General features: G+C 32.5%; 1 protein-coding gene and 2 non-coding genes across 4 annotated transcripts in view; 1 reads left to right on the top strand and 2 right to left on the bottom strand.

The window, feature by feature from the left end:
- The first annotated feature begins 457 nt into the window (after nt 1-457).
- LOC124542396 overlaps nt 458-27,084 on the top strand; it is a 29,436-nt gene continuing 2,809 nt past the window's right edge. For both annotated transcript variants that reach the window (XM_047120357.1, XM_047120354.1), the window contains exons 1-5: nt 458-540; nt 23,033-23,138; nt 24,632-24,925; nt 25,612-25,815; nt 26,851-27,069. In XM_047120357.1, the coding sequence (XP_046976313.1) occupies nt 23,040-23,138; nt 24,632-24,925; nt 25,612-25,815; nt 26,851-27,069 (816 nt within the window). In that variant the 5' untranslated portion in view covers nt 458-540; nt 23,033-23,039. The remainder of the gene's footprint in view (nt 541-23,032; nt 23,139-24,631; nt 24,926-25,611; nt 25,816-26,850; nt 27,070-27,084) is intronic.
- Nucleotides 23,225-23,306, bottom strand: Trnas-aga. Its single transcript has one exon. It is a non-coding gene; the product is annotated as a tRNA-Ser (tRNA).
- Trnat-cgu lies at nt 24,974-25,045 on the bottom strand. Its single transcript has one exon. It is a non-coding gene; the product is annotated as a tRNA-Thr (tRNA).

Genomic DNA, 27,084 nt, shown 5'->3' with positions numbered 1-27,084 from the left:
TTTTGATTATGTACATTTTTGTATATAATCTGTATTTTTAAATGGTAAAAAAGAGTAACTACTGAATTTTGCCGGTTCTTCTCAGTAGAACCTACCTTCCGAACCGGTGGTAGCTTCACTTAAAATAGTTGTTTAATGACGATTCAAAAGTGCTTGTAAAAGCCTACTTGAATAAAGTATATTTCGATGTTGATTTTTTTTTTTATATTTTAATAAGTTAAGATAGATTTTAAAAAGAAAATGATACCGTATCGCATCGATGTCTTACCTCTACTTATGACCAAAAAATTCGTTGAGTATCAAGACAGTTTGAAATGTACTTTTGAATATTCAAAATATTTGTCAATCGTACACAAACGAAACCGAGGCGTACAAATATACCTTTAAAGCTCAAGCGTGCAGTTCATACCGTCCGTGTGTACATAAAATACAGCCAGTATAAAACAGGCACCGCGGAGGTTTCGCGGTACTCGCTCGTGCAAGGTCAAGTGTGAGAGTCATTGCTCTACGACGCGCATCTGGATACCTTCATCGACTTCGGTGAGTACATTTTTTGAGTTTAACTCATTTTTGATTATGTACTGTGTGATATTAAACTCAGGGCGATTATGAGATGGACCTTTTATTTGTATTCATTTGAAATTTTGATTAAACTTATCATTGACATTTCTAACAATATCTCATACTATTTATAAGTAATTTATTATTAAATTATTTACTACAATTTATAAAACTGTTCAAGTAATATAATTGTTCTTGTCTATTCAACACTATGATATAAAGAAAGAAAGAAATGTTTAAAAAATAAAATAAAAAACGTATTAACTTATTATAAGTACTGACTAACTTAATCCAAAAAAAAAAAAATATTGTTAAAAAACAACAATGATAATTAATGTTAAAAATAAAGCTTGTTAAATAAAACCTCTTTAAATCAATTCAAAAACAAATTAAACAATATCTCCTACAACATTTTCTTAAAAGGAAAAAGAATATACATAAATACACAGAAGCAAACGGGCTTTTCAATATTACTAGCCTAGGATAAGAGGCACCTAATATTTAGTTGTTGTTATAGTTTGTTTTGTTGTTTCTAATTCAATTTTACTTTTATGAAGGGCTTTTTACATGCTCGTCTCGCTAGATTTTACGCACATATCGTTAATGCTATATCTAAACAACAACACTGCATTTTTGTATTAACAATTTATTTGATGCATACGTGTGTCAGAGTAGTGATAGGCACAGTTAATTAGAGAAGGCTGAATAACAATTCTGGTGCCATCATCAATGAGTGACCTATCTAACCGTCTTAGTATATGAAATAAAATAAATTATATATAGAATTGAATTGACAGAATTCTATTCTATACCAATATAATAAATGTGGAAGTAACTCTTTCTGTCTGTCCATCGCTCTTTCACGACTAAACCAATGAACCGAATTTGATGAAATTTGTTGTGAAGTAAATTTGAACTTCGAGGTAGGACATAGGCTAATTTTATTACGTAGCTCATGACAACCAACTTAATAACACACAAGCGAAGTATAGATATAGACAGCTAGTATTTTATATATCGCTCATCCAGAATTAAATAGTCACAATTGCAATCTCTAAAATTACTTTTTCATTCCAAACGATCTAATTTCGTACATACGTTACGTTCTTATTTCGTACAGCGTTCTGGATGAGCGATATCTCCATTGTCCATACAAGGGATATGGTTACTGTAAATTTAGTAAATGTAAACACTTCGGTATAAAAAAACAACTTGCTCTAAATACACAAGCCAATCACTGTACACGATTTTAAATATTAACTTCGCATAAGATAACTGTTGCTTGTAATTATTTTTGCAATGATAATATTCAATACCGTTAATTAATAATACAAATATGTTGAACTCGTAACGGTTTTTAATTCACAGCTTAATAAATATATTATTTAAAACAAGTACAAGCAAATTAAATAAAAGTATTATAACTATTGTTGTCTCCTCTATTAATATTAAATAGAGAATATGCATTTTTAAAGACGTATAACAAAATTAGAGTTTCTATATGTAATATAAAAATATCTGCTTTTTACTAAATGCATATATAACATGTATACGGTACATATACTAAAACAATTTATTTTACAATTTTTGTCCGTCTGTCTGTACTGTACCAGCTGATCTCTGGAAAGACTTGACCGATTTTGACAGGTCTTTCACTAGCAGATATCTGATGTAATAATTAGTAGCTTAGACTACCTCTTTTTTAGAATTATATGTAAAAAAATAGTAAGTACACTACAATATCCAAATACTGTCCAGTATCGCAAAGGGTCTCCCACCAAAAACTTATCACAAATTATATTACAAAAGTTGCTTATATATAAATAATAAGTCATTACTTAAAATCCGTAAAAGAAAACGCGCACGAAATCGCCGGAACAGCTAGTATAACAACTTTAAACCAGGGATATTATAGAAAGTAAAGTAAAATAGCAGCCTGTAAATTTCCCACTGCTGGTATAAGGCCTCCTCTTCCATTAAGGAAAGGGTTTGGAACATATTCCACCACGCTGTTCCAATGCGGGTTAGTGGTATCGTTGTTTTCCTTCACCTCCGAGCACGAGATAAATTATAAACACAAATTAATCACATATATATAGTGGTACTTACCTGGGTTTGAACACGCAGTTATCGGTTAAGATGCACGCGTTCTAACCACTGGACCATCTCAGCAGCAGGGATGTTATGGAGCTCCGTAACCTAAACTGGAACAATCAGATGTCCGTAACATCTTTTTTTTTATTTTTGCACAATGCTGTAAGTATAGAGAGTAGCTAAAATTGGTGTTTCTGCGATTACACCAAATACCAAGACATAGCCTAGACATAAAGTTAAACTTTTACCTTTTAAGTTTTCTCTTTTACAACACCTAAATAATGTTATATTCGTAATTGAAACTATCCGTAGTAATTGGTTTATCCGTAACCGTATCTGAAACCAAGTGAAATGTTATTTACACACGTTTCGGCTGATTTAAGCTTTTACCTTTCGTAAATGTTTTTAATGTCAAGTATTGTACATACTAAGATATACTGAAAATTTTATTCAAAGCACAATATCAGACAGAAATATTACATACGTTAACAGCCTGTAAATTTCCCACTGCTGGGCTAAGGCCTCTTCTTCTTGGAGGAGATGATTTCGAGCATATTAAACCACGCTGATCCAATGCGAGATGGTGGTGTTGGTGTCACGCTGCTCAAATGGGGGTTAATGGATACATGTGTGGCCGAATTTCGTTAGAATTAAACTCATACAGGCTTCAAACCGCATGCAGGTTTGAACCCGCAATCATCGGACAAGATGCATGCGTTCTAACCACTGGGCCATCTCGGCTATTTTTACCACCGCAAAAACAATTAAACGAAAAAAAACTTTACAATCAGACCTTCGCAGGTTATTTCTTAAGACGTGTAGATTCAGAGAAACCAGTTCAAAATTATACCCTATAAAATAAATCCATCAACGTGGACATCATTATGATCCTTATGTTGATGTATTACGGACTAAGGATTACATAAGATTACATATGTTGCCTACCGTACGAGTTAAAATATAACCTGTTGTACTTTAATGAGACCTTGAAGGGCCATGATGAACTCCGCGCATGTGAGGGCTTACAAAAGTTTATTTTCTTCGCCATCTTGTCGCACGTGACAGTGAAACATAATCCTACCCAATACAAATAGTCATAAGCAGGTATTTTAGAGTCGATATTACTGCAACTGCAGCGTAATTTTTCTTTTTTACTTATCATCATCATTACACTCTAGAATACAATGTAGTGTAGGACGTCTTTGGGCACGGTGGAGTGATGACTTACGCCAGACGGCTGGCAGGAGCTGGATGCGAGTAGCCCTAGAACGATTTTAGTGGCGTGCAATTGGCGAAGCCTATGTCCAGCAACTTAGTGGACGAAAATAGGCTGATGGTTTGGATCATCATTACATAGTTAAAACAAAGTCGCTTAATGCTGTCTGTCTCTATGAACGCTTAGCATTAAAATTAAACAACGGACATGGATGCATTTTTTAATATATAGAGTGATTCGAGAGGAAGGTATTTGTATATAATACATAGAGAATATAGTAAAAAAACACTGTAAATTAGAAGTTTCTAATGTGATGTCGTGAATAAACAAGTTCTGTAGTATATTTAGTATCAGTAATGCACCCGTACGAAGCGCTAGTTTATTATTAATCTATTATAATCTACATAATATATGAGCAAAATACCACCCATCTCAAGATCTCCGACACTAAATGTCTCGACATTTATGAAGTCTTTCAGTGAAGTAGAGAATCACTAAGACGGATTTGTTGGAAATATGGGTAACTTTGTATAAATTTTACTAAACCAAATTTATAAAGATCTAAAAGTTCTAGCGAGCTTGGTCTGTTTCCAGTTTTAGGTTGTGGTTATCACAGAAACAACTATATATTTAAAAAAATGTAAACAAATACATCTGACAAATACTTGCACATACCTCTTCATATGACGCGGTTGACATCACAAAACTTATACTGTAACAAGTAAAATGCAAGATCAAAACTAAAACAAATAAACAATACATATTTCCTTAAAAATCGCCTTATAAAAATGCGTTTGTGTGCAAACGCTTTTCAATGTATTACGATTGCATTCTTCAAGTTGCATTTTGATTCTAAGCAATGAGCAGTCCATCACTGGAAATAATGTGCCTCTCAGCGTACCCCATACCGGGTCGTCCACCTTCCGTATCCTGTCGGATTACTCCACTTGACTCTGAGTTGAAAAACGCCTAAAGTCATCTATATTTTTTCTAAACAAGTGGTCAGTTTTTGATAACTAAGTAAATAAATAAATAATTCGTAAAATTTTCACCCTTTGCTGTGAACATTTACAGTAATAATAAATGTCTTTCATATTAAAAGAAGGGCTAAGTTTAATTATTTTTAACAAATCTGGTACCTCCTTCATTTTCTCTGTTCTGCATAATAAATAGAATTAAAAGCCCTATAGAGATCAGTGTCATTTTATGGACCTAGTTGTATTAATTCATTGGCCCAAAATTGACTATCCTTTAAAATTATTCGATAACTTTTATACTCTTGACATACGGAGACATCGAGAAAATAAATATGGGCCTAAAGGCCATTGTATGTAAGCATATTTGCACTATATATGCAAAAGTTAATGTGATGAGTCCACAGATAAAATATTGCCTCTATTGCCTATTATTATTGCCTCTATATATCCTCTATGGAACAAATAAAAATATGTAATGGTGAACTACTGTATATTCCTGTGTTTGTTTCTTATTACCTAACTGACATCGGATGGGAGATTCTGCTGTAACTGAAGATTATAATTAAAACATGAGTCAAATTTATGCGCTAGACAGATAAATGTGCCACTAGTTGCTAAGTGGTCACCAACGCCAATATATATTGGTGCTTTAAGGAATCTAAACCATTCCTTACATCAAACCAATGCGCCACCAACCTTGGGAGATAAAATGTCCCTTGTGCCTGAAGTTATATAAAAACACTAAGTCCTGCAGATGAGCGGGTGTTACCTACCCAGACTTGCACAAAGCCTTACCACTAAGTCAAGGTTATTGAATATCTCAAAATTTAAATAATATTTAAATATTTTTGTGTTATACAGTAATTTTATTTATGTAAAGAGAAAAGAAAAACAACGTTTTCAAGGAAATTCTAAAAATGTTCCGGTATCGTTCGACACAAATAAGTCGTTACAAAATTGATGTCAAAATAATAATCGTAAAAAAGTTTCGCTAACCCGCGGCAATTCGCCATCGAATATAGTCCAAGCGTCTTGACAAAATATGAAAAAAAATGCCTCAACTTTTAAAATTACTGTTTGATTCCGTTTATAATAATCGCGAGCTATGGTTTTTCTGTTCAATAAAGTGTACGTGTTGACACAACTATTCTCCCGTTTATAATGGTAGCAATTTCTTTTTTCGGAAGCAATTTTGATGGAACTCTTTTTTCATCAAACACTTTTTTAATGGGCACTCGTACCTCGAATCGTTTATGGCATTCGAACGTGACGGCTTTTTGTTTTAACAAAAAACTTCACAGTGATATTTAAAAGCTCATTGATTTGTTCTGTAACTGCAGTAAATTTTGTCATCTTTATTGAATTTATTTCAGTAAATTGCAATTGGGAGGTTCTATCAGAAAACAGTTGTAAATGTGAAATAGAAAAAAAAATGCTAGCCAATAAACGCGCTGGGCATTCCTACCCCATACTGTTCGTATTTTTGGGTCGACTTCAAAAAAAGAAAATTATTAACTTAGGATATTTTAAGTCAAAGCCATATCTTTGTGCAAGGCCATTAGGCTCAGCAATTAATCATCAACTATTCTGCCAAACAGGTATACTTATTATTGTTGTTGTTTTGATTTTAAAGGTGAGTAAGTGTAACTGTATATAGGCAGAAGGGACATAACATCTTAATTCCAAACATTGGTGGCGCATTGTCGATATAAGGAATGATAACATGTTATCATCATAAAGATGAGATAAATTCTTACAACTTCCAATAAAAAACATACTATTGAGATATCTCTTTATGTTAACTAAAAAACATTTGGCTACTTTACCCAGAAAATGATATCAAGTACTCAGAATATTGCATCCTTATAAGCGAAGGAAACAGTTAAAAAAAAATTAAAACAAAATAAATTAAATATAAAACCTTCTTAGACGATACACAATACACAACATCGTAGATAAAAGAAACAATTCTTAAAACTCTATTGAGTGCTCAATTAAGTTAAAACTGTGTCTAATTGGAGAAGCTACGATTGTGATATTATAACTGTTATTTGTAATGACGCTACGGTAAATTGATTGTATTGTTAGTATTACGTTATAAAAATAATACGTTAAAAGAAAAAAAAACGTTCAAGCGCGCGTATGACTCACGATCCGAGGGTTCCTTACCGTTATGTCTTATGAAACCACTTACTAGTGCGTGAAATGTGTTTGGGAAAGATTAAAGGGCTATATTTGTTAAGCTAGCTATGATGTCTTACTTAGAATACGATTTAATTTCAACACTATATGTGTACAATAGCGAGTCGAGATGGCCCAGTGGTTAGAACGCGTGCATCTTAACTGATGTATGCGGTTTCAAACCCAGGCAAGCACCGCTAATCCATGTGCTTAATTTGTCTTTATAATTCATCACGTACTCGTGAAGGAAAACATCGTGAGGCAACCAGCATGTGACAAATTTCATAGAAATTCTGCCACAATACACTGTTGCGTGGTGGAATATGTTCCAAACCTTCTCCTCAAAGGGAGAGGAGGGAATTTACAGGCTGTTGTTGTTGTATATGTAAAATAAGATTTAATGTTTCTATATAATAGAATGTTTATATGACACGCTATCGAGTAACTACTGGAAATCCAATAATACAGGTTTGAATTTCATTTTTTTAATTCTCATTTTAAGACCTGAGTCTTAGGTGACTATGTTGCCCTGGTAGGTTACACAAATATTCTTATCTTTACATTAATTATATTATGTTATCTAGTGTCGGTTATTTATATAATGTTGTTTACCTTTTTATTATAGAAAATTCTGGCCAGCTCTGAAGTAGGATTAGCAAAATAAATATCATATCATGAAATACGGAATCCCAAATATAATCCCTATTACGTATAAGAAATAGGCTTTAATCACTTTGACAAAAATGCAATATTTAGCCAATACGCCGCCAATCTTGTTAACTAAGATGTACTGTCCTTTGTGCCTGTAGATACACTGGCTGACCTTTTGTTGTTGTGTTGTTGTATTTCTGTTTGGAGGTACATATACCTCATGTAGTGAGCTACCTAGTGAAATTTGCGCTAACGATTATGATTTAAGAATTGAACAATGCAGCACTATTCTGTTATAATTCACTTCGATTCTCACTCGTGAAATGTTGACAAGCGACTTTTAGAGTTAGTAATTCACATTTTGACATTTAACGTTCGTGTTTCGAATTTCTTACAGAATAGTTCTACAGATCGGTGTTCGATATTCGAGTACTTGGTTTTTATTAGCCAAAATAAATAATTATCCTTATATACTACATACTATGTATATAGATAGTAGGCTAGTACATTTCTAGACAGGACGTATATATATAAAAAAATTATTGTACTTTATTGACTGACAAAAATTGCGGAAAGAGTAACTACTTTATAGAATACTCTTTGAGAGTCGATGATATATTTACATTTAATTCAACACTGCACCATGACATTTCAAAGACGGCACATAACTACTAGAATAGAGTATATTTTGATTTTGATTATTAGAGAGATTCAAGTATAAATGTTATACTTTGTATAAACGTGTCACACAAACCTTTAAATTATATTTTTATCAGAAAATATCAGCGAAATAAAATTGTTATTATTATTTTTTGTTATAAAAACTTATTTTTTAATAAAGTTATTTTCAGTCATCTTTCTATGAAAAAACGCACAAAAAGCGTGCACGAAAAAACTTAATTTTCAACCATTCAATTGAGACGAAACCTGTTTACAAGATCGTCACAAACTATCGTAACATTAAACAAAAACCTACAGCTACATTAAAATCAAAAATATATACTTTTACATTTATTTTTCGATATATGCGTGAAATATTAAGCCTATGTAATTAGCCTTTAATAACGAACTTCTGACAGGCTTCTTATCGAGAATTTTTCGACACAAAAACCTAATAACTTTTCATCAGTATTTAAAATCAGATCCTCGGATTCTCCGGCCTCATCTGAAGCAACGGCAGTCAAATATTTGACGATCTCCGTGGTCGAGTGGTGTGTACACCGGTTTTCATGGATACGACACTCCGAGGTCACGGGTTCGATTTCTAGCCGACATACATCGAGTATGTCTTGGGTCTGGATGTTTGTAGTACCGTCATTACTTCTGATTTTCCATAACACAAGTGCTTAGGCTACTTACATTGGAATAAAAAAAAAACAACACGATAATATTAAAACAGTTCCGAAGCCAAACTAAGTCAGCGCTATTAATGAACATGGAGAGCAACAATAGCTTTACCGCTACAATCACGGGCCCTTGAGGCTAAACTGATACATTTTCTAATGCGTGTGTAATGTTCGCCTATCGCGGCGAGCAAACTGTAATCAGTTAATGCTCTGAGCTGTCAGACAACTCCGCTCAAACATATCCATTGAGCGGCTTCGTGGAATGCCTTTATTTTATACCGGACGGCCGTGCAAACCAATACTATAAACTCGAAACCAATATTACTAATCAGTATATACTAAGTATAAGTATATTATGAGTCAAAGTTAGTCAGTTCACGGTTTTTCCGAACCGATACGGCATGGGAACCTTCAATAAAAGAGCCTATTCCTGCAGATGTCCATTGGCGGTGGTAGTCACTTTCCATCAGGTGAGCCTCCTGCTCGTTTGCCACCTATCACATAAAAAAATGATAATATCTTCATCATGCCAACATATCTACCAAGGGTTCGGAAATAACTGGCATTTACATTATCGGGTGGTAAATGAGGTTTACTAAGTTTGAACTTCATTTGCCAAAAGTACCATTTAAGAGATTAAGTATTTCTTTCAATCTACTGGAGATTTGTACATATCACATATAGGAATACATGGAATACATGGAATTCTCTGTTGAGTTCTACATGCATTTTATAAAATTAATTTACTTTTTCTGGTGATAATACATTGTGCGTGTCTTTTGCGATAGAAAACCTACTCTCAGTACACATTTTATACGAGAACAATACTAATATGTAACACTATTTGTCGCACTTAGTGAGCTGAGATGGCCCAGTGGTTAGAACGCGTGCATCTTAACCGATGTTTTCGGGTTCAAGCCCAGGCAAGCACCACTATCTATATATGTGCTTAATTTGTGTTTATAATTCATCTCGTGCGTGAAGGAAAGCATCGTGAGGAAACCTTCATGTATCATATTTTACCAAAATGCTGCCACATGTGCATTCCATCAACCTGCATTGGAACAGCGTGGTGGAATATGTCCCAAAGCCTCTCCTTAATGGAGAAGAGGAAGCCTTAGCCCAGCAGTGGGAAATTTACAGGTTGTTACTTTACTTCTTTACTTTTTTTGCCGCATGCGGTTTTAAGGTAAATAAAGTTACACCTTCCTTGGAAATGAAAGTTACTTCATAAAAAATCATCAAATTCGTTTCAGTTTATAAGTCGCAAAAGAGCAAAAGACAGATAGACTGACAAAAATATCTTCGCATTTATAATTTTAGAATATATATCATCCTTGATACCACTGATATGCTGGCAATCTGAGAGTATTAATGTATGGCTTGTGTGTCTGTAAGCCTTCCTGCTTGCCTGCCCTGTCTAATAAGAGCCTGTAAATATCTAACTACCGCGTCTCCATTTGAGAAGGTAAGAAGCTTATTCTACCTCGACGTAATTAATAGCTTGTATGCAATGCTTTATATAAGTTCATTTAGAAATATCTTGATATAATTGCGAAAGTTGTATACAAACGGTAATATCAAGAAATTTTACATAAGAACTGTCAAGGATTCCAAAAGAAAGTACCTTCAACTGACGTAAAAATCACATAATATAATATCATAATAATCCGTCGTTATAAGATAATTAAATTTTTATTAGACATCAACAAAAAGTAATAACTTATAATATTAGAGAGATAAGTACACTAACATTCCATCGAGTAACGGAACTTCTATATTTTTATACATTAAATACAACATCATTAACTAGCGTGTAATTCGTAACTGACAAATTTTTTTACTCGTCACACGTAAGTATTATCGAGATAACACCGTTATTTTAATCTTACAAAAACAGCACATCTTTGATTGCTTGTTAATTATTTATACCGAAACTTTGTGTATTTAAAACTATTAGTATGAAGACAAGGTATTGTGCAGACTCGGGAAAAACAAACAATCTTGATATACTATTGATATACAGACGAATAAATGTTAAATATCAAGAGCTATCTCTAAATTAGAATCAATGATCCAAAGCCGAATTCATTATGTCAAAAATTATTAAATACAATTCCAGTCATATAATTAACAATATTAACAATATTATTAATGAACTGGATATAAAAATTAATGTAATAAAATGGACAATTAAAAAAGAAATAAATCTATGTTCAAAATATTTTTTCCGTCTCGGAACGCATGTGAATCAATAAAACAGGGGGGCATTTAAATAGTTTTTAATAAAAAAAACAAATAATTGTAAAATATAGAATTTTTGATAAATACATGTTTTTATTACATTGCCTTAGAGCATCGATGGTGTTATAAGTCGCAGGATTACTTGGTGGTAGGGCTTTTTGCAAGCCCGCCTGGGTAGATACCACCAACTCATTAAATATTCTACCACTACACAACAGTACGCAGTATTGTTGTATTCCGGTTTGAAGGGTGAGTGAGCCAGCGTAACTACGGGCACAAGGGACATAGCATCTTACAGCGTCATTGTCTATGGGTGATGGTGACCACTTACCCATTGGAGGTTGCCCATATGCTCGTCCGCCAACCTATTCCATAAAAAAGTAGTAAAATATTAGTAATTCCATTGCATAGCAGAGATTCTATTATTATGCCATAAAGCAACAATGAGCAACAGCGGATAGGAAACACGAAAGCATAAAAAGAAACATGACGTATATCGTTGTATATATAGCTAGTTAGAGGATAACTCTACCGAGATAAATAAGTATTTTATACATAGCTGGCCCCGCTGGCGTTTATAGTATAGTGTCATTGGGTGGAAGGAAAGTTGTCGTCACTTCGACTTTGCTTTGAAATTGTCATCCCCGGCTGCAAAGGACGGCTATCTTGATGACGTCTCATTTAAGAGCCCACGTGCTACTTACAGATAGGATAGCTCATACTCAAAGCTCTATTAATAGTCTTCTTATTATTGGATATGACTTAGTAAAACGACGACCTCCGTGGTCGAGTGGTGTGTACACCGGTTTTCATGGGTACGCCACTCGGAAGTCCCGGGTTCGACTCCAGGCCGAGTCGATGTAGATTATCATTAGTTTTCTATGTTGTCTTGGGTCTGGCTGTTTGTGGTACCGTCGTTACTTCTGATTTCCATAACACAAGTGCTTTAGCTACTAACATTGGGATCAAAGTAATGTATGTCATGTTGTCTCACATTAAAAAAAATCATCTTTTATAAGTTATATACAACATGTAACATCTCAGTTCCCGAGGCTAGTGACGCATTAGCGAAGTGAGAAATGATTAAAATTTCTAATAGCGCGTGTTAATATAAATTGATACCTAATTGTCTTTTTTCATGAACAAATCAGACGGCTAAATATCATCTGATGGTAAATAGTCACCATCACACTAGATGCCCATGCGCCCCTAACCTTGTGAACTAAATTATTACCAATCAAAAAGAAAAGTACATCAAATACTTCGTCACAAGAAAACTTCTATAAACTATAAGTTAGTCACGATTATCAAATTATCCTTTTATTTAAATTTACAATCGTTTGTAAGCCAACGGAAAGACCGACTACTTAAGACAAACATACGAAGCGGCTATAAAGGAATCCGTTATTCGAACCGTACCAAATGAATAGCGTAGGAATCATTTATATTTATTACCGTTGACCTTCAATTTAATGATACACCGTGTATGCTGTACTTGCGACTTTCTCGGTGTGAACCCAAGTATGGGAATAAAGCTTATTCGTTAATTAGCTCCTTTCTTAATGATTTTATCGGTTTTTATTTAAACTTACGTTTTATTTTTTTATGGTGTAGGTTGACGGATGAGCATATAGGCCACTTGATGATAAGGTCACCATCACCCGTAGACAATGAAGCTGTAAGAAATATTAACTATTCCTTACATAGCCAATGTGCCACCAACCTTGGGAACTAAGATGTTATGTGCTGTAGTTTGTATTGTATTGTGCCTGTAGTTACACTGGCTCACTCACCCTTCAAACCGGAACACAACAATACCGAGTACTGTTATTTGGCGGTAGAATAACTGATGAGTGGGTGGTACCTACCCAGACGGGCATACACATCGAGTCGTCCTTTTATCTTTCTACAAGGCTATGGATATTTTGATATTGGTGAGTTTTATTTTAGTTTTATAAAATTACCTTAAATATTAATAGTACAAGCCAATTTTTGGGTCTGTAATTATTGGATGGGATTATGGGTCTCATTTTGAAGACATCCAGTTGTAGATGCGCAAAGAAGATTATTGATTGAAATTTACTGATATTTCACAATTAAGGAACTAATGAATTTTAGAGAGCGAAAACATGTTACTGATGGTCATATAAAAATAAAAGTGAATTAATATCGACAAACTTAAATTCTAACGTATACATACTAGTTAACATTATATATTTTTTTAAATAAAGTTTCATAATTTTGTCACCAAATGTATATATATGTGGCTTACAATTTACAATGAAATGAAATCAAAACAAAACCGATCACTGGTCTTCAAATTCCTAAAAAATATTTTAAATAAGCCCGAAGTTTCGCGGGTGACCCTAATATGAGATTATAGACGTAAAGTGAAATGACTCCTCCCTTTGAGAATGAGCTATGGAGCTTAAGCCAACATGGTGCTTAATTGCGGACACAGGGTTAAAGACCATCGATGATACCAGTATTTTTTTATAACACTTTATATACATGAAAAGTAATTAACCTTATTTGAATACGTCTAATATACATTGCGTAGTCAGTAGGTTACTTTGGCTCTACTAATTGAATTTCAAACAATTTCCTGCGACAATAAGTGACGGTATAGTAGTTAATTATAATTAATTATTTATACGTAGTATTAGCAACCTCCTTTCACATTCAGTTTAGTTGACAGCGCATATTTCTACGTACTGTCTCCATTCCTACAGCAAACGTATTCCTGAATGCAAAAAGCTTTGTAGGACGCATAAATGTATACGAGTTGTATATCTAACCAATTAAAAGCGTTTATCCATCGCGGTTTACTTGCGAAGCACAAGACTGACCAATCAACGTCAATTCAGTCTGTCGTATAATAAATACTTGTCAAAGATACTATTTATTATTCGTACAAGTATCTTAACAGCGACGTGTCTTATTAGCTGATGTGTGTTTCACCTACATTGGATGGGACATTTCTACAACTTTGTTTATGATCCGTAGCTGGGGTTCGTGTTGTTATGTTAAGTGTATAATTTTGAATGGTCTTTCAAACGCAAAGAAATCCAATCTCAAGATATACTCGGAGCCCTAGAACGGAACGCCCCACGTCCGGTGACTTTGTAAAGGCAACAGGTCAATAACAATTACACAACCAGAAATAAAAGCAACAAAAAACCATTTCATCATGATCTGAGTCCATTCGAATAAACTAAGTTCTAAGCATATTGGAACGTATCTAAAGTAAAGTAGTAGTAAAGTTTAATTTAATTTAATTTAATAAACACCCTGCCGGCCGTTGGTACATTCTCCTTTTGGAGCTAAACTACTACTAACTTACTAAGTACATGTGGCAGAATTTCACCCGATGATGTGTCGCTCGACCACAAGACACGAGATGAAATGAAAATTACTTATTCCAAACTAGATTAATGAATTAAATTGCAATAAAAAGTAAAAGCAAGTGAATGTCCTGCCGGCCGTTGGTACATTCTCCTTTTGGAGCTAAACTACTACTAACTTACTAAGTACATGTGGCAGAATTTCACCCGATGATGTGTCGCTCGACCACAAGACACGAGATGAAATGAAAATTACTTATTCCTGGGCTAAGGCCTCCTCTCCCGTTAAGGAGAGGGTTTGGAACATATTCCACCACGCTGTTCTGTTCTGTTCCAATGCGGGTTGGTGGAATGCACAGGGCAGAATTTCAACGAAATTAGACACGTGCAGGTTTCTTCACGATGTTTTCCTTCATAGCTGAGCACGAGATGAATTTTAAACATAAATTAAGAACATATATACGAGTATAGTGTGCTTAGCTGGTTTTGAACCCGCAATCATCGGTTAAGATGCACGCGTTCTAACCATTGGGCCATCTCTCTGAACGGAACGTATCTATATTAATTGAATTATTTAACGTACTTTATCAGGTCTATTTAGACAATAGCCGTAATAAGACGAAATACTAATAACCTTGTATGTAGCCGTACGTAAAAAAAATGCAACCAGTTCTCTTTACATAAATACAAAATGATAAATCAACAATCAATATTATAATACTCAAATTAAATTAAACTTTGAAAATTTTTTTGAATATTTCAAACTAGTTTTGCTAAATTCGGTCACCGCAACACTGTCATAAACGATCCGGTTTATATAGTTTCTAAAATTACATCCGGTCATTCAATTACTACGAAAATAAAATAACATATGATATAAAAGATATACTAGATGTCTGAACGTATTAATTCCAAACTAGATTAATGAATTAAATTGCAATAAAAAGTAAAAGCAAGTGAATGTCCTGCCGGCCGTTGGTACATTCTCCTTTTGGAGCTAAACTACTACTAACTTACTAAGTACATGTGGCAGAATTTCACCCGATGATGTGTCGCTCGACCACAAGACACGAGATGAAATGAAAAAAGATTAATTTATTGGAGTTTCAATAGTGCTTTCAATGTTGAGTAACTCCAGTCTTCGTTTAATATTCTTTTTCAGTAATTTTCATTCCCATTCGCCCTCCTAAATTAATAATAAAAAAACAATGAGTTTGAAACTCACATACGCATTAACTAAAACACATTAATTCATTCAATTACGTTTAATGGCTGTTAGTTGTGACGTATCGGCATTTCATTTCACCAATGTGATGTAGCATGCAGAAGATACAACATACATTCATATTTTATATTCAGAATACCAATGATAACACAGATCATTTCAAAGTTAAAATCAATTATGCTTATTTGACAGTTGTTTTATTTTAATTGTAAGAAAGACAAGGTAGCTCTTTATTAAGCCACATTTTTTCTTTTTTCGAATCAATATATTTAATATTTTGATAGCAATTTATAACCGGCGAGCTTCGAACACCACTGAAATTACTGAAACGATATACCGTTTTAGATTTAAAGAAATCAGGAAAAATAAATTTGCTTCATTTTTTTTTAAATAACTATTTTTGTAGCAAACCTCTTTGCTGAATATCTATTTATAAGGTGTTCACAATTGACAAACGGAAAACATGCTGACGTTCAATACATTATACAAGCCCTTAAACAAAAACAAACAAGGCGTTTATTTATTTTTTAATTACGTCCAATAAATACAGATTAATGAAAATAATTTATAGATAAATACTTGGGATGTTTGTTCTGTCTTCCAGCGATTGGTCATACATTCAACCGCAACAAGCAAAAACCCCGTCGCGATTATAATTCATGACTGATGTTATTAAATTGATTGCAAGATAAACGTTCCATTTGATGAAGCAAAAAGAGATAGGAAGCGATTGCATTGAAAGATTTTTCCTTGAATTTCTCACGTTTATTACAGCTACTGTGTATATACTGTTTGGCGTCACTTCACACGACTTCCTATACTAACTATTTGATATAATTCTGTAATCAAAATATTTGGTCCCTAATTAAATTAACGATTTCAGACGCGAGCTTTCTTGTTGGAATTAGAATATTCTACTTGAAATTCCTAATTCAAATTATATATTTTTTTAACACAGGCTGTTTAAAAAAAAAGCAAACAGTTGTCATTTATTTTCCCGCCGTTTTCTTTTCGTGATATTGTGATTATTCGTGATATTTATGTCTCTGTGACAATGAATAAATCGAAATTGTACGTCATTTTCGAATACGATACGAATTTCTTAGTAGTAGTAGTAGCTTAGATGGCAATTTTCGTTACCATAATAAAGTTTTCAAATGTATTTAATTTCCAAATAATACCCAAAAAAAACTTATTATTAATACTATAAAATGAAACTGAACAGAAATAATATAATTATGTGTGATTTACAAACAACAAACCTTTCATTCGATTAATTTGAAACTTTGCACACTCAATATAAATAGTTACGTGAGGGTTTCTGCCTTTGTACTATTAATACATCACATAGTTTTAACTCACTAAACACACTAATTAATAACAATTAAAGTTTATCGATATTATAAACAAAACGGTTAAGAAATTATAAACGTATTTAACAGCAGTAAATAAAAACACTTAAAATTTATCTATATTATAAACAAAACTGTTAAGAATTTATTCCAATTTTATTTTTTGATTTTTAAACTAAAATCATATTTTAATCATTATCGATATTTAATCGAATTGGAAAATAATATCGATTTTTTGTCATAATCAACAAAACTTGATAATCTTTGAAGTCTGATACAAATATGTTTAATTCAATTCAAGAAGCTAATATACATAGTTCATAAAATACGATGAAATTATTTTCAATTTCCATACTGTTAGTCATGTACTACGTTTGTTTTCTTTTTTAAACCTTAAAGAAAACAAAAAACAACGACCGTGTAATAAACAGCCAGTTCCATCATGTTCCCATAATTATGTATAACAAAAAATTGTTTTGTTATGAAGGTACTAAATAACCTATTATAGATCGTTCACCTGAGATTCCACGGAAAACGATTACGTAAAAGCAACGATCTCAAATTATACGTTTTCATTATTTCTATTTACTATTTAGCATATAAACAGGAATTATAGTATTATAAGTTTAACTTTTGGAAGTAGTATATTATAAGTTTAACTTTTGGAAGCCTTTTTTTTAATAATCACATTGAGATCCAGTTTGAATAAGACTGTATGTGTGTGTGTGTGTGTGTGTGTGTGTGTGTGTGAACGTTTCTGTCGTATGTGTTGAATACAAATTTGTCGCATAATGAACAATTATTAATTATTTAATTAAACATACAGACTATAAATTAGTTTCTCACTCGTTTCGACATTAGAGTGATACGTTATTTTATCTATGACTAGCGACCGGCCCCGGCTTCGTACGGGCGCAATACTCATACTAAATATACTACATAATTCGTTTATTTATGACATCACATTAGAAACTTCTAAATTTATCAGTTTTCTCTACTATATTCTCCATGTAATAACACAAATAAACACAAACCTTCCTCTAGAATCACTCTATATACTAAAAAAAAACGCATCAGAATCTGTTGCGTAATTTTAATGATCTAAGCATATATGTATATGGACAGAAAGCAGTAAGCGACTTTGTTTTATACTGTGTATTTAAAATAGTGAATATAGAATAAAATAATTTTCTAAAATTTTACGATCGAGTTCCGAGGCGAGATTCGAGTTCCTTCTTACGGAATAATCCGATTTAAATTTGGAGATTTTTTGTTTATATTGTAATGTTGAGGCGTAAAGAAAAGTTTTTGCGATATTTTTTTATACAAATCGCGTGCTGTGCCCGTTCAACCTTGATCTTCATCTAATCAATTCAAAGTTTGATTCTTAACACCGTAACAGTTAATTTATAGTGATCTAGCGACCCGCCCGGCTTAGCACGGGTGCAAGCTGATACTAAATATACTACAGATTGTTTCTTGTTTCTTTACTATATTGTCAACGTATATACAAAAACTTTTCTCTCGAATCACTCTATCTATTTAAAACAACCGCATCCAAATACGTTGCGTAATTTAAAAGATCTTAGCATACATGGGGACAGACAGCGGTAAGCAACTTTGTTTTATACTACGTAATAAAATTATTACGGTAATTAACTAATTACTATTTAGTGTACGACTGTATTCAATTAAAAATATCTGTAATTTGATTGATGGAAAAGATTTAGCACATGAAGTTTTGACTATGTTTACCTACCTACTTACTTAAATTTAAACGAGTAATTCGAGAGTATTTGCTCTTACACCACTTGAAACAAATATAATGTTATTAAAGTTATTAATTTTGGGATATCTACCATGTTTTTTATGTTTTTTCGGTGGAGCTCGATATTTCGAAATTATCTACGAATGTCTTGTTCACGAGACTAAAGTGAATATCCCGAAATTAATAACTTTAAAAAAAATAATCATGTTAATTTAAAATCTTAAATATAATGTTATTTACATTGGCAAAGTTGTGTTTTATTTAGGTATTTGTCATTCAACGATGCCTCTACCGAGAGACCTGTCGCCATAATTTATTAAAAAAAAACTGTCTACTTGAGATAACTAAGATAGTGATACTTTAAATATTAATCGACAATTAATTCCCAGTAGCAGTCTGGTTATAGTGAACAGCTTATGGGTTTATGTGTAAGTATGTAGTGAACAGAGATACAATCCCATGCCTCAGAAAGCACGTAAAGCCTGCGCGTGATTAGCTAACCGTGGTATTTGGAATGTATTATATTAAATAATAATGTCAAATAAAAAAACCTCTTTACAAATAAGGTAAAAGAACGAAGATAATAGATAAAATAAGTTGTTATTAATGTAGTGTAACTAGCCAGTGTAACTACAGGCACAAGGTACATAACATCTTAGTTCCCAAGGTTGGTGGCACATTGACGATGTAAGGAATAGTTAATATTTCTTCCACCGTCATTGTCTATGGGCGATGGTGACCACTTACCATCAGGATGCCCATATGCTCGTCCGCCAACCTATACCATAAAAAAAAAAATCAATAAACGTTTCGAATGTACCCAGAGCTGCAAGACCTGTCTTAGATTAACGATTTTTTTTTTGTTGTATTGTTATCTCAGGTTATGTTATGTGTTATGTTATTCATTTCGTTTATGTATAAATTGCATAAATTTACTCTTTTCATTATATTCATTTGAAATAAATTATATTACACAAATTTAGCACCAGTGTCGAGTAAAGTTGTAGAATTTATATTGTCGGTGCAATAAGAGTCTTCTTATAAATCTCCTTTCAACAAAGGTTGTCTCTGAGAGATCGCTGCGAGCGATAAGACCGCCATTGCACGCCAAGTGCTTCTTTACCCATGCGTTTTATATTTTGAACTTGGACATTATAAATATTAAATAAGAACAATTTTCCAAATTATTTAATAATTTTTACGTTCGTATTGTACTATAAAAGTGTTACTTGCTTATAAGGGTACGCCACAGTATAAAAGAAATTATGTAAATGCATATATATTTATTAAATACATAAAAGATTGCCTAACCTAAATCCTATATTGTCGCATAAACAGAATGTATTTTTTTACTACAGTAGTGATTTTCATCAGTAACTTATTATATATTTATATGTATTATATATTATATTTCAGTTTATTCATATTTTTAAATAATATTATTTTATATACATAGAATTATTAAATTGATATTTTAATTCGAACATAACAAACAACCTGTTGCAAGCAATGTTCTTGACTCCACTCGATTATTCAAAAAAAAGGCTTTCTGTGTCCCTCACTTTTGATCCAAGAATTGAGCAATGTTTGGATAGGCCTTACAACGAATGTACCGTGGATACAAAATATTTAATATTTTGAGGTAGTGAGGAAACTGCAACAAGAGTTATAAAACTCTTATTTTGACAGTATTTTTATTGACATAACATAAAGCTCTCCAAAAACAATCGAACAAAGAAAATCGCTTGACAAACAGAGCATTAATGTAATAAAAATAAACTTATCGTATTTTATAGCAAATTGTAGCAATAAGATTCATAGCTACTATACGTATAATAAATTACCCATAAAAAAAGTATCAAGACCAAGTCCAAGTTCAAAGACTTGCTCTACAAAAAAAGCATCAAATGATAAGTATGGTTAGTATGGACGTCATTACGCAAGTTGTATAGCAGATGCGCTCATGCACAGGCTGTGCGAAGGCCGTGCGCGACCATTGACCCCAAGCAACGCCATCTATTAACAAGTAGCTGTAATAAAATTTAATCTAACCTTGTTGTTTGTTTCACGATATGAAATCACTTAAATAATAATACAACAAAAAGAAAATCACTCTTAATCTTTCGTACATATTTCAATATATAAACAAGAAGCATTGAAAGTTCAGTTAAGCCTTAGAACCGTAATAATTCTAATTAGAAATTGCAAACACCCTACCACATTCTATTACGGGAACAGGTTGTAGCAAGATTTTTTAAATAAACCACTTCTTCCAAGAATAAACCCGGTGCTACACGAGTGACAAAGTCGAACTCATGTAGAATAATATACGTAGAAGCTTATTCATAGTTTTTAATTTTATGAACAAAACACATTTTATTGGTTTATATTATGATTTCTTATTAATGTACGTGCCAAAAAGAATGACAAATGAGTTTATGAATGGCTGTCAATTCTCGTTAAAAATCATAATTCGAACTTGTATAATTCTCGTAACTGATTTCGTTACGAGGCATAATGGCTTTTTTTTCAAATGTAATTAATATTTTACAAGCGAAACTTGTTTATTAGAATCATACCTGATATTGTATTTACAACACTCTTTCATATATTAATAATGATTTTATAAAATAGTAAGTAAATTATGGTACTAAATTGTTTGTAATAATCTTAACACGCTTCAATGTGTGTGTGTGCTCTCAGATGCAGTCTGAGGCCAACGTTACTCTGCTATTAAGCTACTATGTGTGGAGGATTATAATTAATCAATCCATATGTATTTCTGGTTTTCCATTCATGGCGTGCGTGATTGAATAAAGAAAGGGAGCCGAAGCTTATTCAACAAGAAAGTTCAATGAATACTAAACGATTAATTCTAATAGGTCTAAATAGACCATGGAAAGCCTATATTAAGCACTATATATGTAACTTATACGGATTATACAAGGTTTTATTAGTAAGGCACTTCCAAATATAACCTTTTCAATTAAGATATCAATGACATAATCAAATTGATTTTTGTTTAATTCGCGCTAAATCCTGTCTCATCCTTACTAAAGCGCCATCTATTATCCGATAGCCGTAATTATAAAGTACATTTTCAAAAACAAGTACTAAGTTACTAAGCTGTTATAAATATAATTTCTCATGTCACGCTAACGGTTTTGAGGCGATGTTAATGAACTGGTCAGTAGATTTATTCGTTAGGAACGCCCACTTGACACCGCTGTTAGATAACGATTTATTTGAAATACATTAAGCTAATAAATATAATAACTAAAAAAACTAAATTGATTCATGCTCGTTTAAATCAGTGCACTTGATAAAAGTAAGACTTAGAAGTAGAAAAGAATTTAAAGACCGTGAGTCTCTATGTCTTAATGTTTTAAAAAAAAAGATTTTTATGTCTGTATTTTCACGTAAATATTCGAAATTATTAAACGAGTGTCACTCAGCTCAGCTTGGAGCTTAATTTAGGTTTAGAATCATTTAAGCGAATGACATAAAAAGTTATCATTGTATAGAGAAAATTGTATTCTTCTTATAACGGAATAAGTAGCGGGCACTAGATAGTATGAAATAAAATTTGAAAAGTATCCTTCCCCTCGAACCCCCCTATATTGAATTGAAATAAAGTCAAAAAGAAAAGAAATAAAAGGAAGTCAAAATCTATATAAAGATATTGAATATTAAATTGTTAACGTACATATGTAAGTATATATTTCAAGTTTGGCGAGTAGGTACAATTTCCTTTCCTGCACTTAATAATCGGAAATTATACGTTAGGAAGTAGGAAATGTTACAAAACAACAATTTTATACAAATCATGAATTATCCCTAATAAAGAGTATAGCTCTTTTCAATTTTGATAACCCTTTACTACATAAACATTTAAAACTAAACTAAAATGACTATTAAATATTGAAAATTTACGTATAAATTATTATAATGTACGTATGTTATAATATGATAGATAACTAAGAATTCGTAATAATACAAAACCATCTATGTATATATCATTTTTTTAAAGTATATTTTATGTTTTTTAATAAATAAAATGTTTTTGTCGTCAGGTACAAAATGGTGCAAAGAATATTCTTATTGTGCCTCCTCAGCTTGACGGCGAAGGCGTTAGCCAGCAGTGATGATAGATTTATAAAGAAATACGCAATGATGAAGGTAAGTAAACTATGGATTGAAATGTATTTATTAAAAGTAATTTAAAAAATACAAAGAAAATATTATTATAGCAAATAAAAACATTTCGCAGTCGGTAGGATTCGAACCTACGCTCCCAGAGGGAATCTGATTTCTAGTCAGACGCCTTAACCGCTCGGCCACGACTGCTGTTATGTGTTGTTGCGAAATATTTGTATACATACTAACACTCACATTATAAAAATGATTATCACGAATAGTGTTTTAAAATTTTTTTGGAATAATATTTCGAAATGGCAAAAATAAACGAAATGATGCCATACATTAGACTTATTTGAAACATTTAATAATAGCTAAGAATTACTTACTTTCAATATTGTTTCTAGATTTTTTTTTAATTAGGACGTGATTATAATATCTCAATTTGAAAATATAACAAATAATGTAATAAGTATAATTCGAAATTAAATATAACTAAAATATAATATTTATGTGATTATTGGCTCGGTAGCAGCCAAATTTCGGCGCTCGAATTTCGAATGTAAGCAAGTAAGCATTACTAAATGTATAACGGGTAAATACTAAATATTTTAGGGATAATATTTTTATGATATATAATATTATATTTGATATTATATTGAAAATAGAGTATTCATAAAATATGTAATTATGAAGAATTAATTATTAGTGAATTAATTACTGCGTTTGAAAGCAGCGACGTCACTGGATGATAAGCTAAATGTAAGGGTATAATTATATTTAAAAAAATAATTATCGTTATATTTCCATTTTGAAATATTAATGATTTATATTTTTGTATTATTAAGATTAACTATTATAACGTATTATTAGTTAGGTTCAAGTAGAAATTTAGAGTTTATATTGTGTTCCGGTTTGAAGCGTGAGTAGGTGGAATTATAGGCACATGATCAATGATATTCTAATAAACAAATATGTTATACCCATACTAACCAACAGAAAAAAGTGTGCCGCGCCGGGGACCGTTAATTTTACATTTCGTTACAAGTAAAAAGGATAGCTTGATAAAAACAATAAGTAAAAGGGATAACTAGATGTTTTAATTACGCAAAACGTATTGCTACGTAATTATGATGTATTATAACGTATTACTACGTAAAAAAACTAAAGGCAAACGTCCCAATTAGGACGTTTTCTAGTCTTCACTTTTTGCGCGTTAATGACATATCTTACTAGAACGTCATTGTCATATAACATCTTCGTTCTAAAGGTTGGTAGCGCATTGGTAATGTAAGGATTGATTCATACCTACATGGCGGTGTCTAGCGACGTATGGTTTCATATATTGTTCATAATATCTACTTAATTTATTTAGTAGGAATTATCTGTTACGTTGTAGCTGATGATTTCTCATGTTATTTTGTTTAAATCACCGTATTAACCAAATTCGAATTATTTGAAACTTTATAAAAATGATAATGATATTTCATTATTAACGGATTCATTTTTAACAATGAACACATCTCTGTTTTCAGATTTACGAAAGTTGTTTCGGTCCGGAAGTAGTAAAACAAATACGTAAAGAAATGAAAGATGCCTACGCGAAATGCTCCTCACCGCCATCTTTTGACGAGCCGCCGAACCAGCACAGCATACCATCTATCCTATTAGGAAAATTACCGCCTGGATTTACGATGGACCCGAGTTCGCAAACCATCACTAAGCCGACAGATGGCGCTATTCACGGCCATGAAAACGATTTGGCACATGACCAGATCCAAACACACAAAGTGACACCACTAGGCAATATCCTACCATTTAGACAAGGGGTGAGTGTTCATATGAAATTGTTTAAAAAAATATATGGATGATATGGATGCCTCCTGTGAGGATTGAACTCACGACCCCTGGTTTACGAGACCAGTGCTCTACCACTGAGCTAAAGAGGCGATGTTAGCAATTGCGAAATATTTTCTTACATAACACATGACTTTAAAATTTTTGATATATTATTTGTAATTCAACTATTTTATTTAAAATTGATAACATATCCATGTAATTAGAAGTAATTACTGATAATAAAACTATTTAATGGTAATTTATAAACATGTTTTATAATTTTACTAATGTATGACTGATAAGATTTCTGATCGACTACATTTCAGGAAAATTTTCTGAATATATTTGAGAATATGAGTTTTAGGATAACATGTTTGGCTTAAGAACAGATTCTTGGCCATTCATTGTAAAGCAAAATTTCTTCCGCGCCAAAAAACAGCCAATCAAAATTGACGACATTCTAGACGCGATCGATTTAATTTTCTCATGGAATTAATTTATATAATTTATATATTAATTATAATTTAGGAAACATAAGATTATTTCCTCTTCAAAAGGCTGGCAACCTTATAGCGAGAAAAAACTTCTAGATCTTAAATCAATCATATAAAATTTAAGCTAAGTCCTAAATTATATATTAATTGTAGTTATTAATTAGGTACTCTTTGTTCCACAGCCTACTTTCCAACCACCAGCGCCCTACATGATGCCAGGGCAGTTCCGACCATTCGCACAGCCCTACTACCAGTTCCCATACAACCCTATGTTCTACCCTCCTGGAATGCAGTACAACCCCTACGCGTACCAGCAGCAGCAGCAGCAACAGCAGTATCCACATGGATTATACCAGCAGCCTTACTTTGGAAACAGTAGGGTGTCGGTAAGAGATTGTCTTAGACTAACTATTTACGCGTACAAATATATCATAATAATTTATGAAATAGGCTATTTGACAATGCGAAAAATAAATTGTGAATTATTGTAACCAGTGTATATTATGAGTTTAAAAATGGTTATTTACTAACGAAAGTTGAAAATAATACGTAATTTATTCAAATATCCATAAATAAAAATGCAAATTTTCAAACGTTTGTCACGTGACACAAAACGCTCCTGATTGGTCGGGCTTATGATGAAGTCACTTTCTTGTAAACTTTGCTTTTTTACTATATGTACCACAGATTAAAATACAGCAAAGTGACGTCACCGACCCCACTGCAGCGCCATAGTGTCCAAATAGCGTTTTTGCGCGCTAATTAAATATGGAATTTTTATTATGATATTTTTCGGCAAATATGTACTAGAAATAAAAAATACAACTTTTACTGGATTTCTTAACTTCTACTAAATAATATAAAATGGATATTAAAAACCAGTCAAATAGCCTATTGTCTTCCAACTTCAACACCTAGGTGTTGTTGTGGTCCGATTTCAAAAGATAGAAACTGGCTCATACTTACAACTGACTGGTTATAACTACAAGCACAAGGGACACCATAGTGTAGATCCCCAAGACCTGGTGGGCCATTTGCTAGTCTGTCAACTTATTTAAAAAAAGAATATGCAATGACAAAGTTAATTAAAGCATACATTATGTAAAACACTTTGTTTCTATATAATATAACAACGTTAAGTTAAACAAGGTTCCAAAAAGTATGTACAAGGCCAATGTACCCACACTTTTTTTAGAATAACGGTAATTGTACAATACGTGCCCATAGTTACTATTAGGTACATGTTTTAATGCTTATATTTCTGACTTTCAGCAGAAGTATCTCACAAATGATTTTTTGAGCATTGTATAATTATGAAACTCCAATTAAACAAAACTAATTGAATTTGAAAAAGAAACATAAGCCCATGATTTTGGGATATCATGTCGAATAAAAACGATCTTCTATTTATCTTCTTGCAGAGAGATTTGGACCTTCGCGATCGTCTTGAAATAGTATCCCGCGGTCCGAACGCGGGTCGCGTCCGTAACATAACCTGCGTGATGCAAGAACTCGGCTACATCGATCACAACCTGGAACCAAACTATGAACAGATCACGCAACGCATTGCCAACCTGCCCGTGTCCAGCGAACTCAAGGGAGACATACAAGATGGACTTCAATTCTGTCAGAAATTCTCGGTAAGTATATGTTAG

The sequence above is a fragment of the Vanessa cardui genome, chromosome 2 (assembly GCF_905220365.1).
Source record: "Vanessa cardui chromosome 2, ilVanCard2.1, whole genome shotgun sequence".
NCBI classification, from domain to species: domain Eukaryota; kingdom Metazoa; phylum Arthropoda; class Insecta; order Lepidoptera; family Nymphalidae; genus Vanessa; species Vanessa cardui.
Note: the sequence above shows the minus strand (reverse complement) of the source record. Positions and strands in the feature narration are given on the sequence as shown.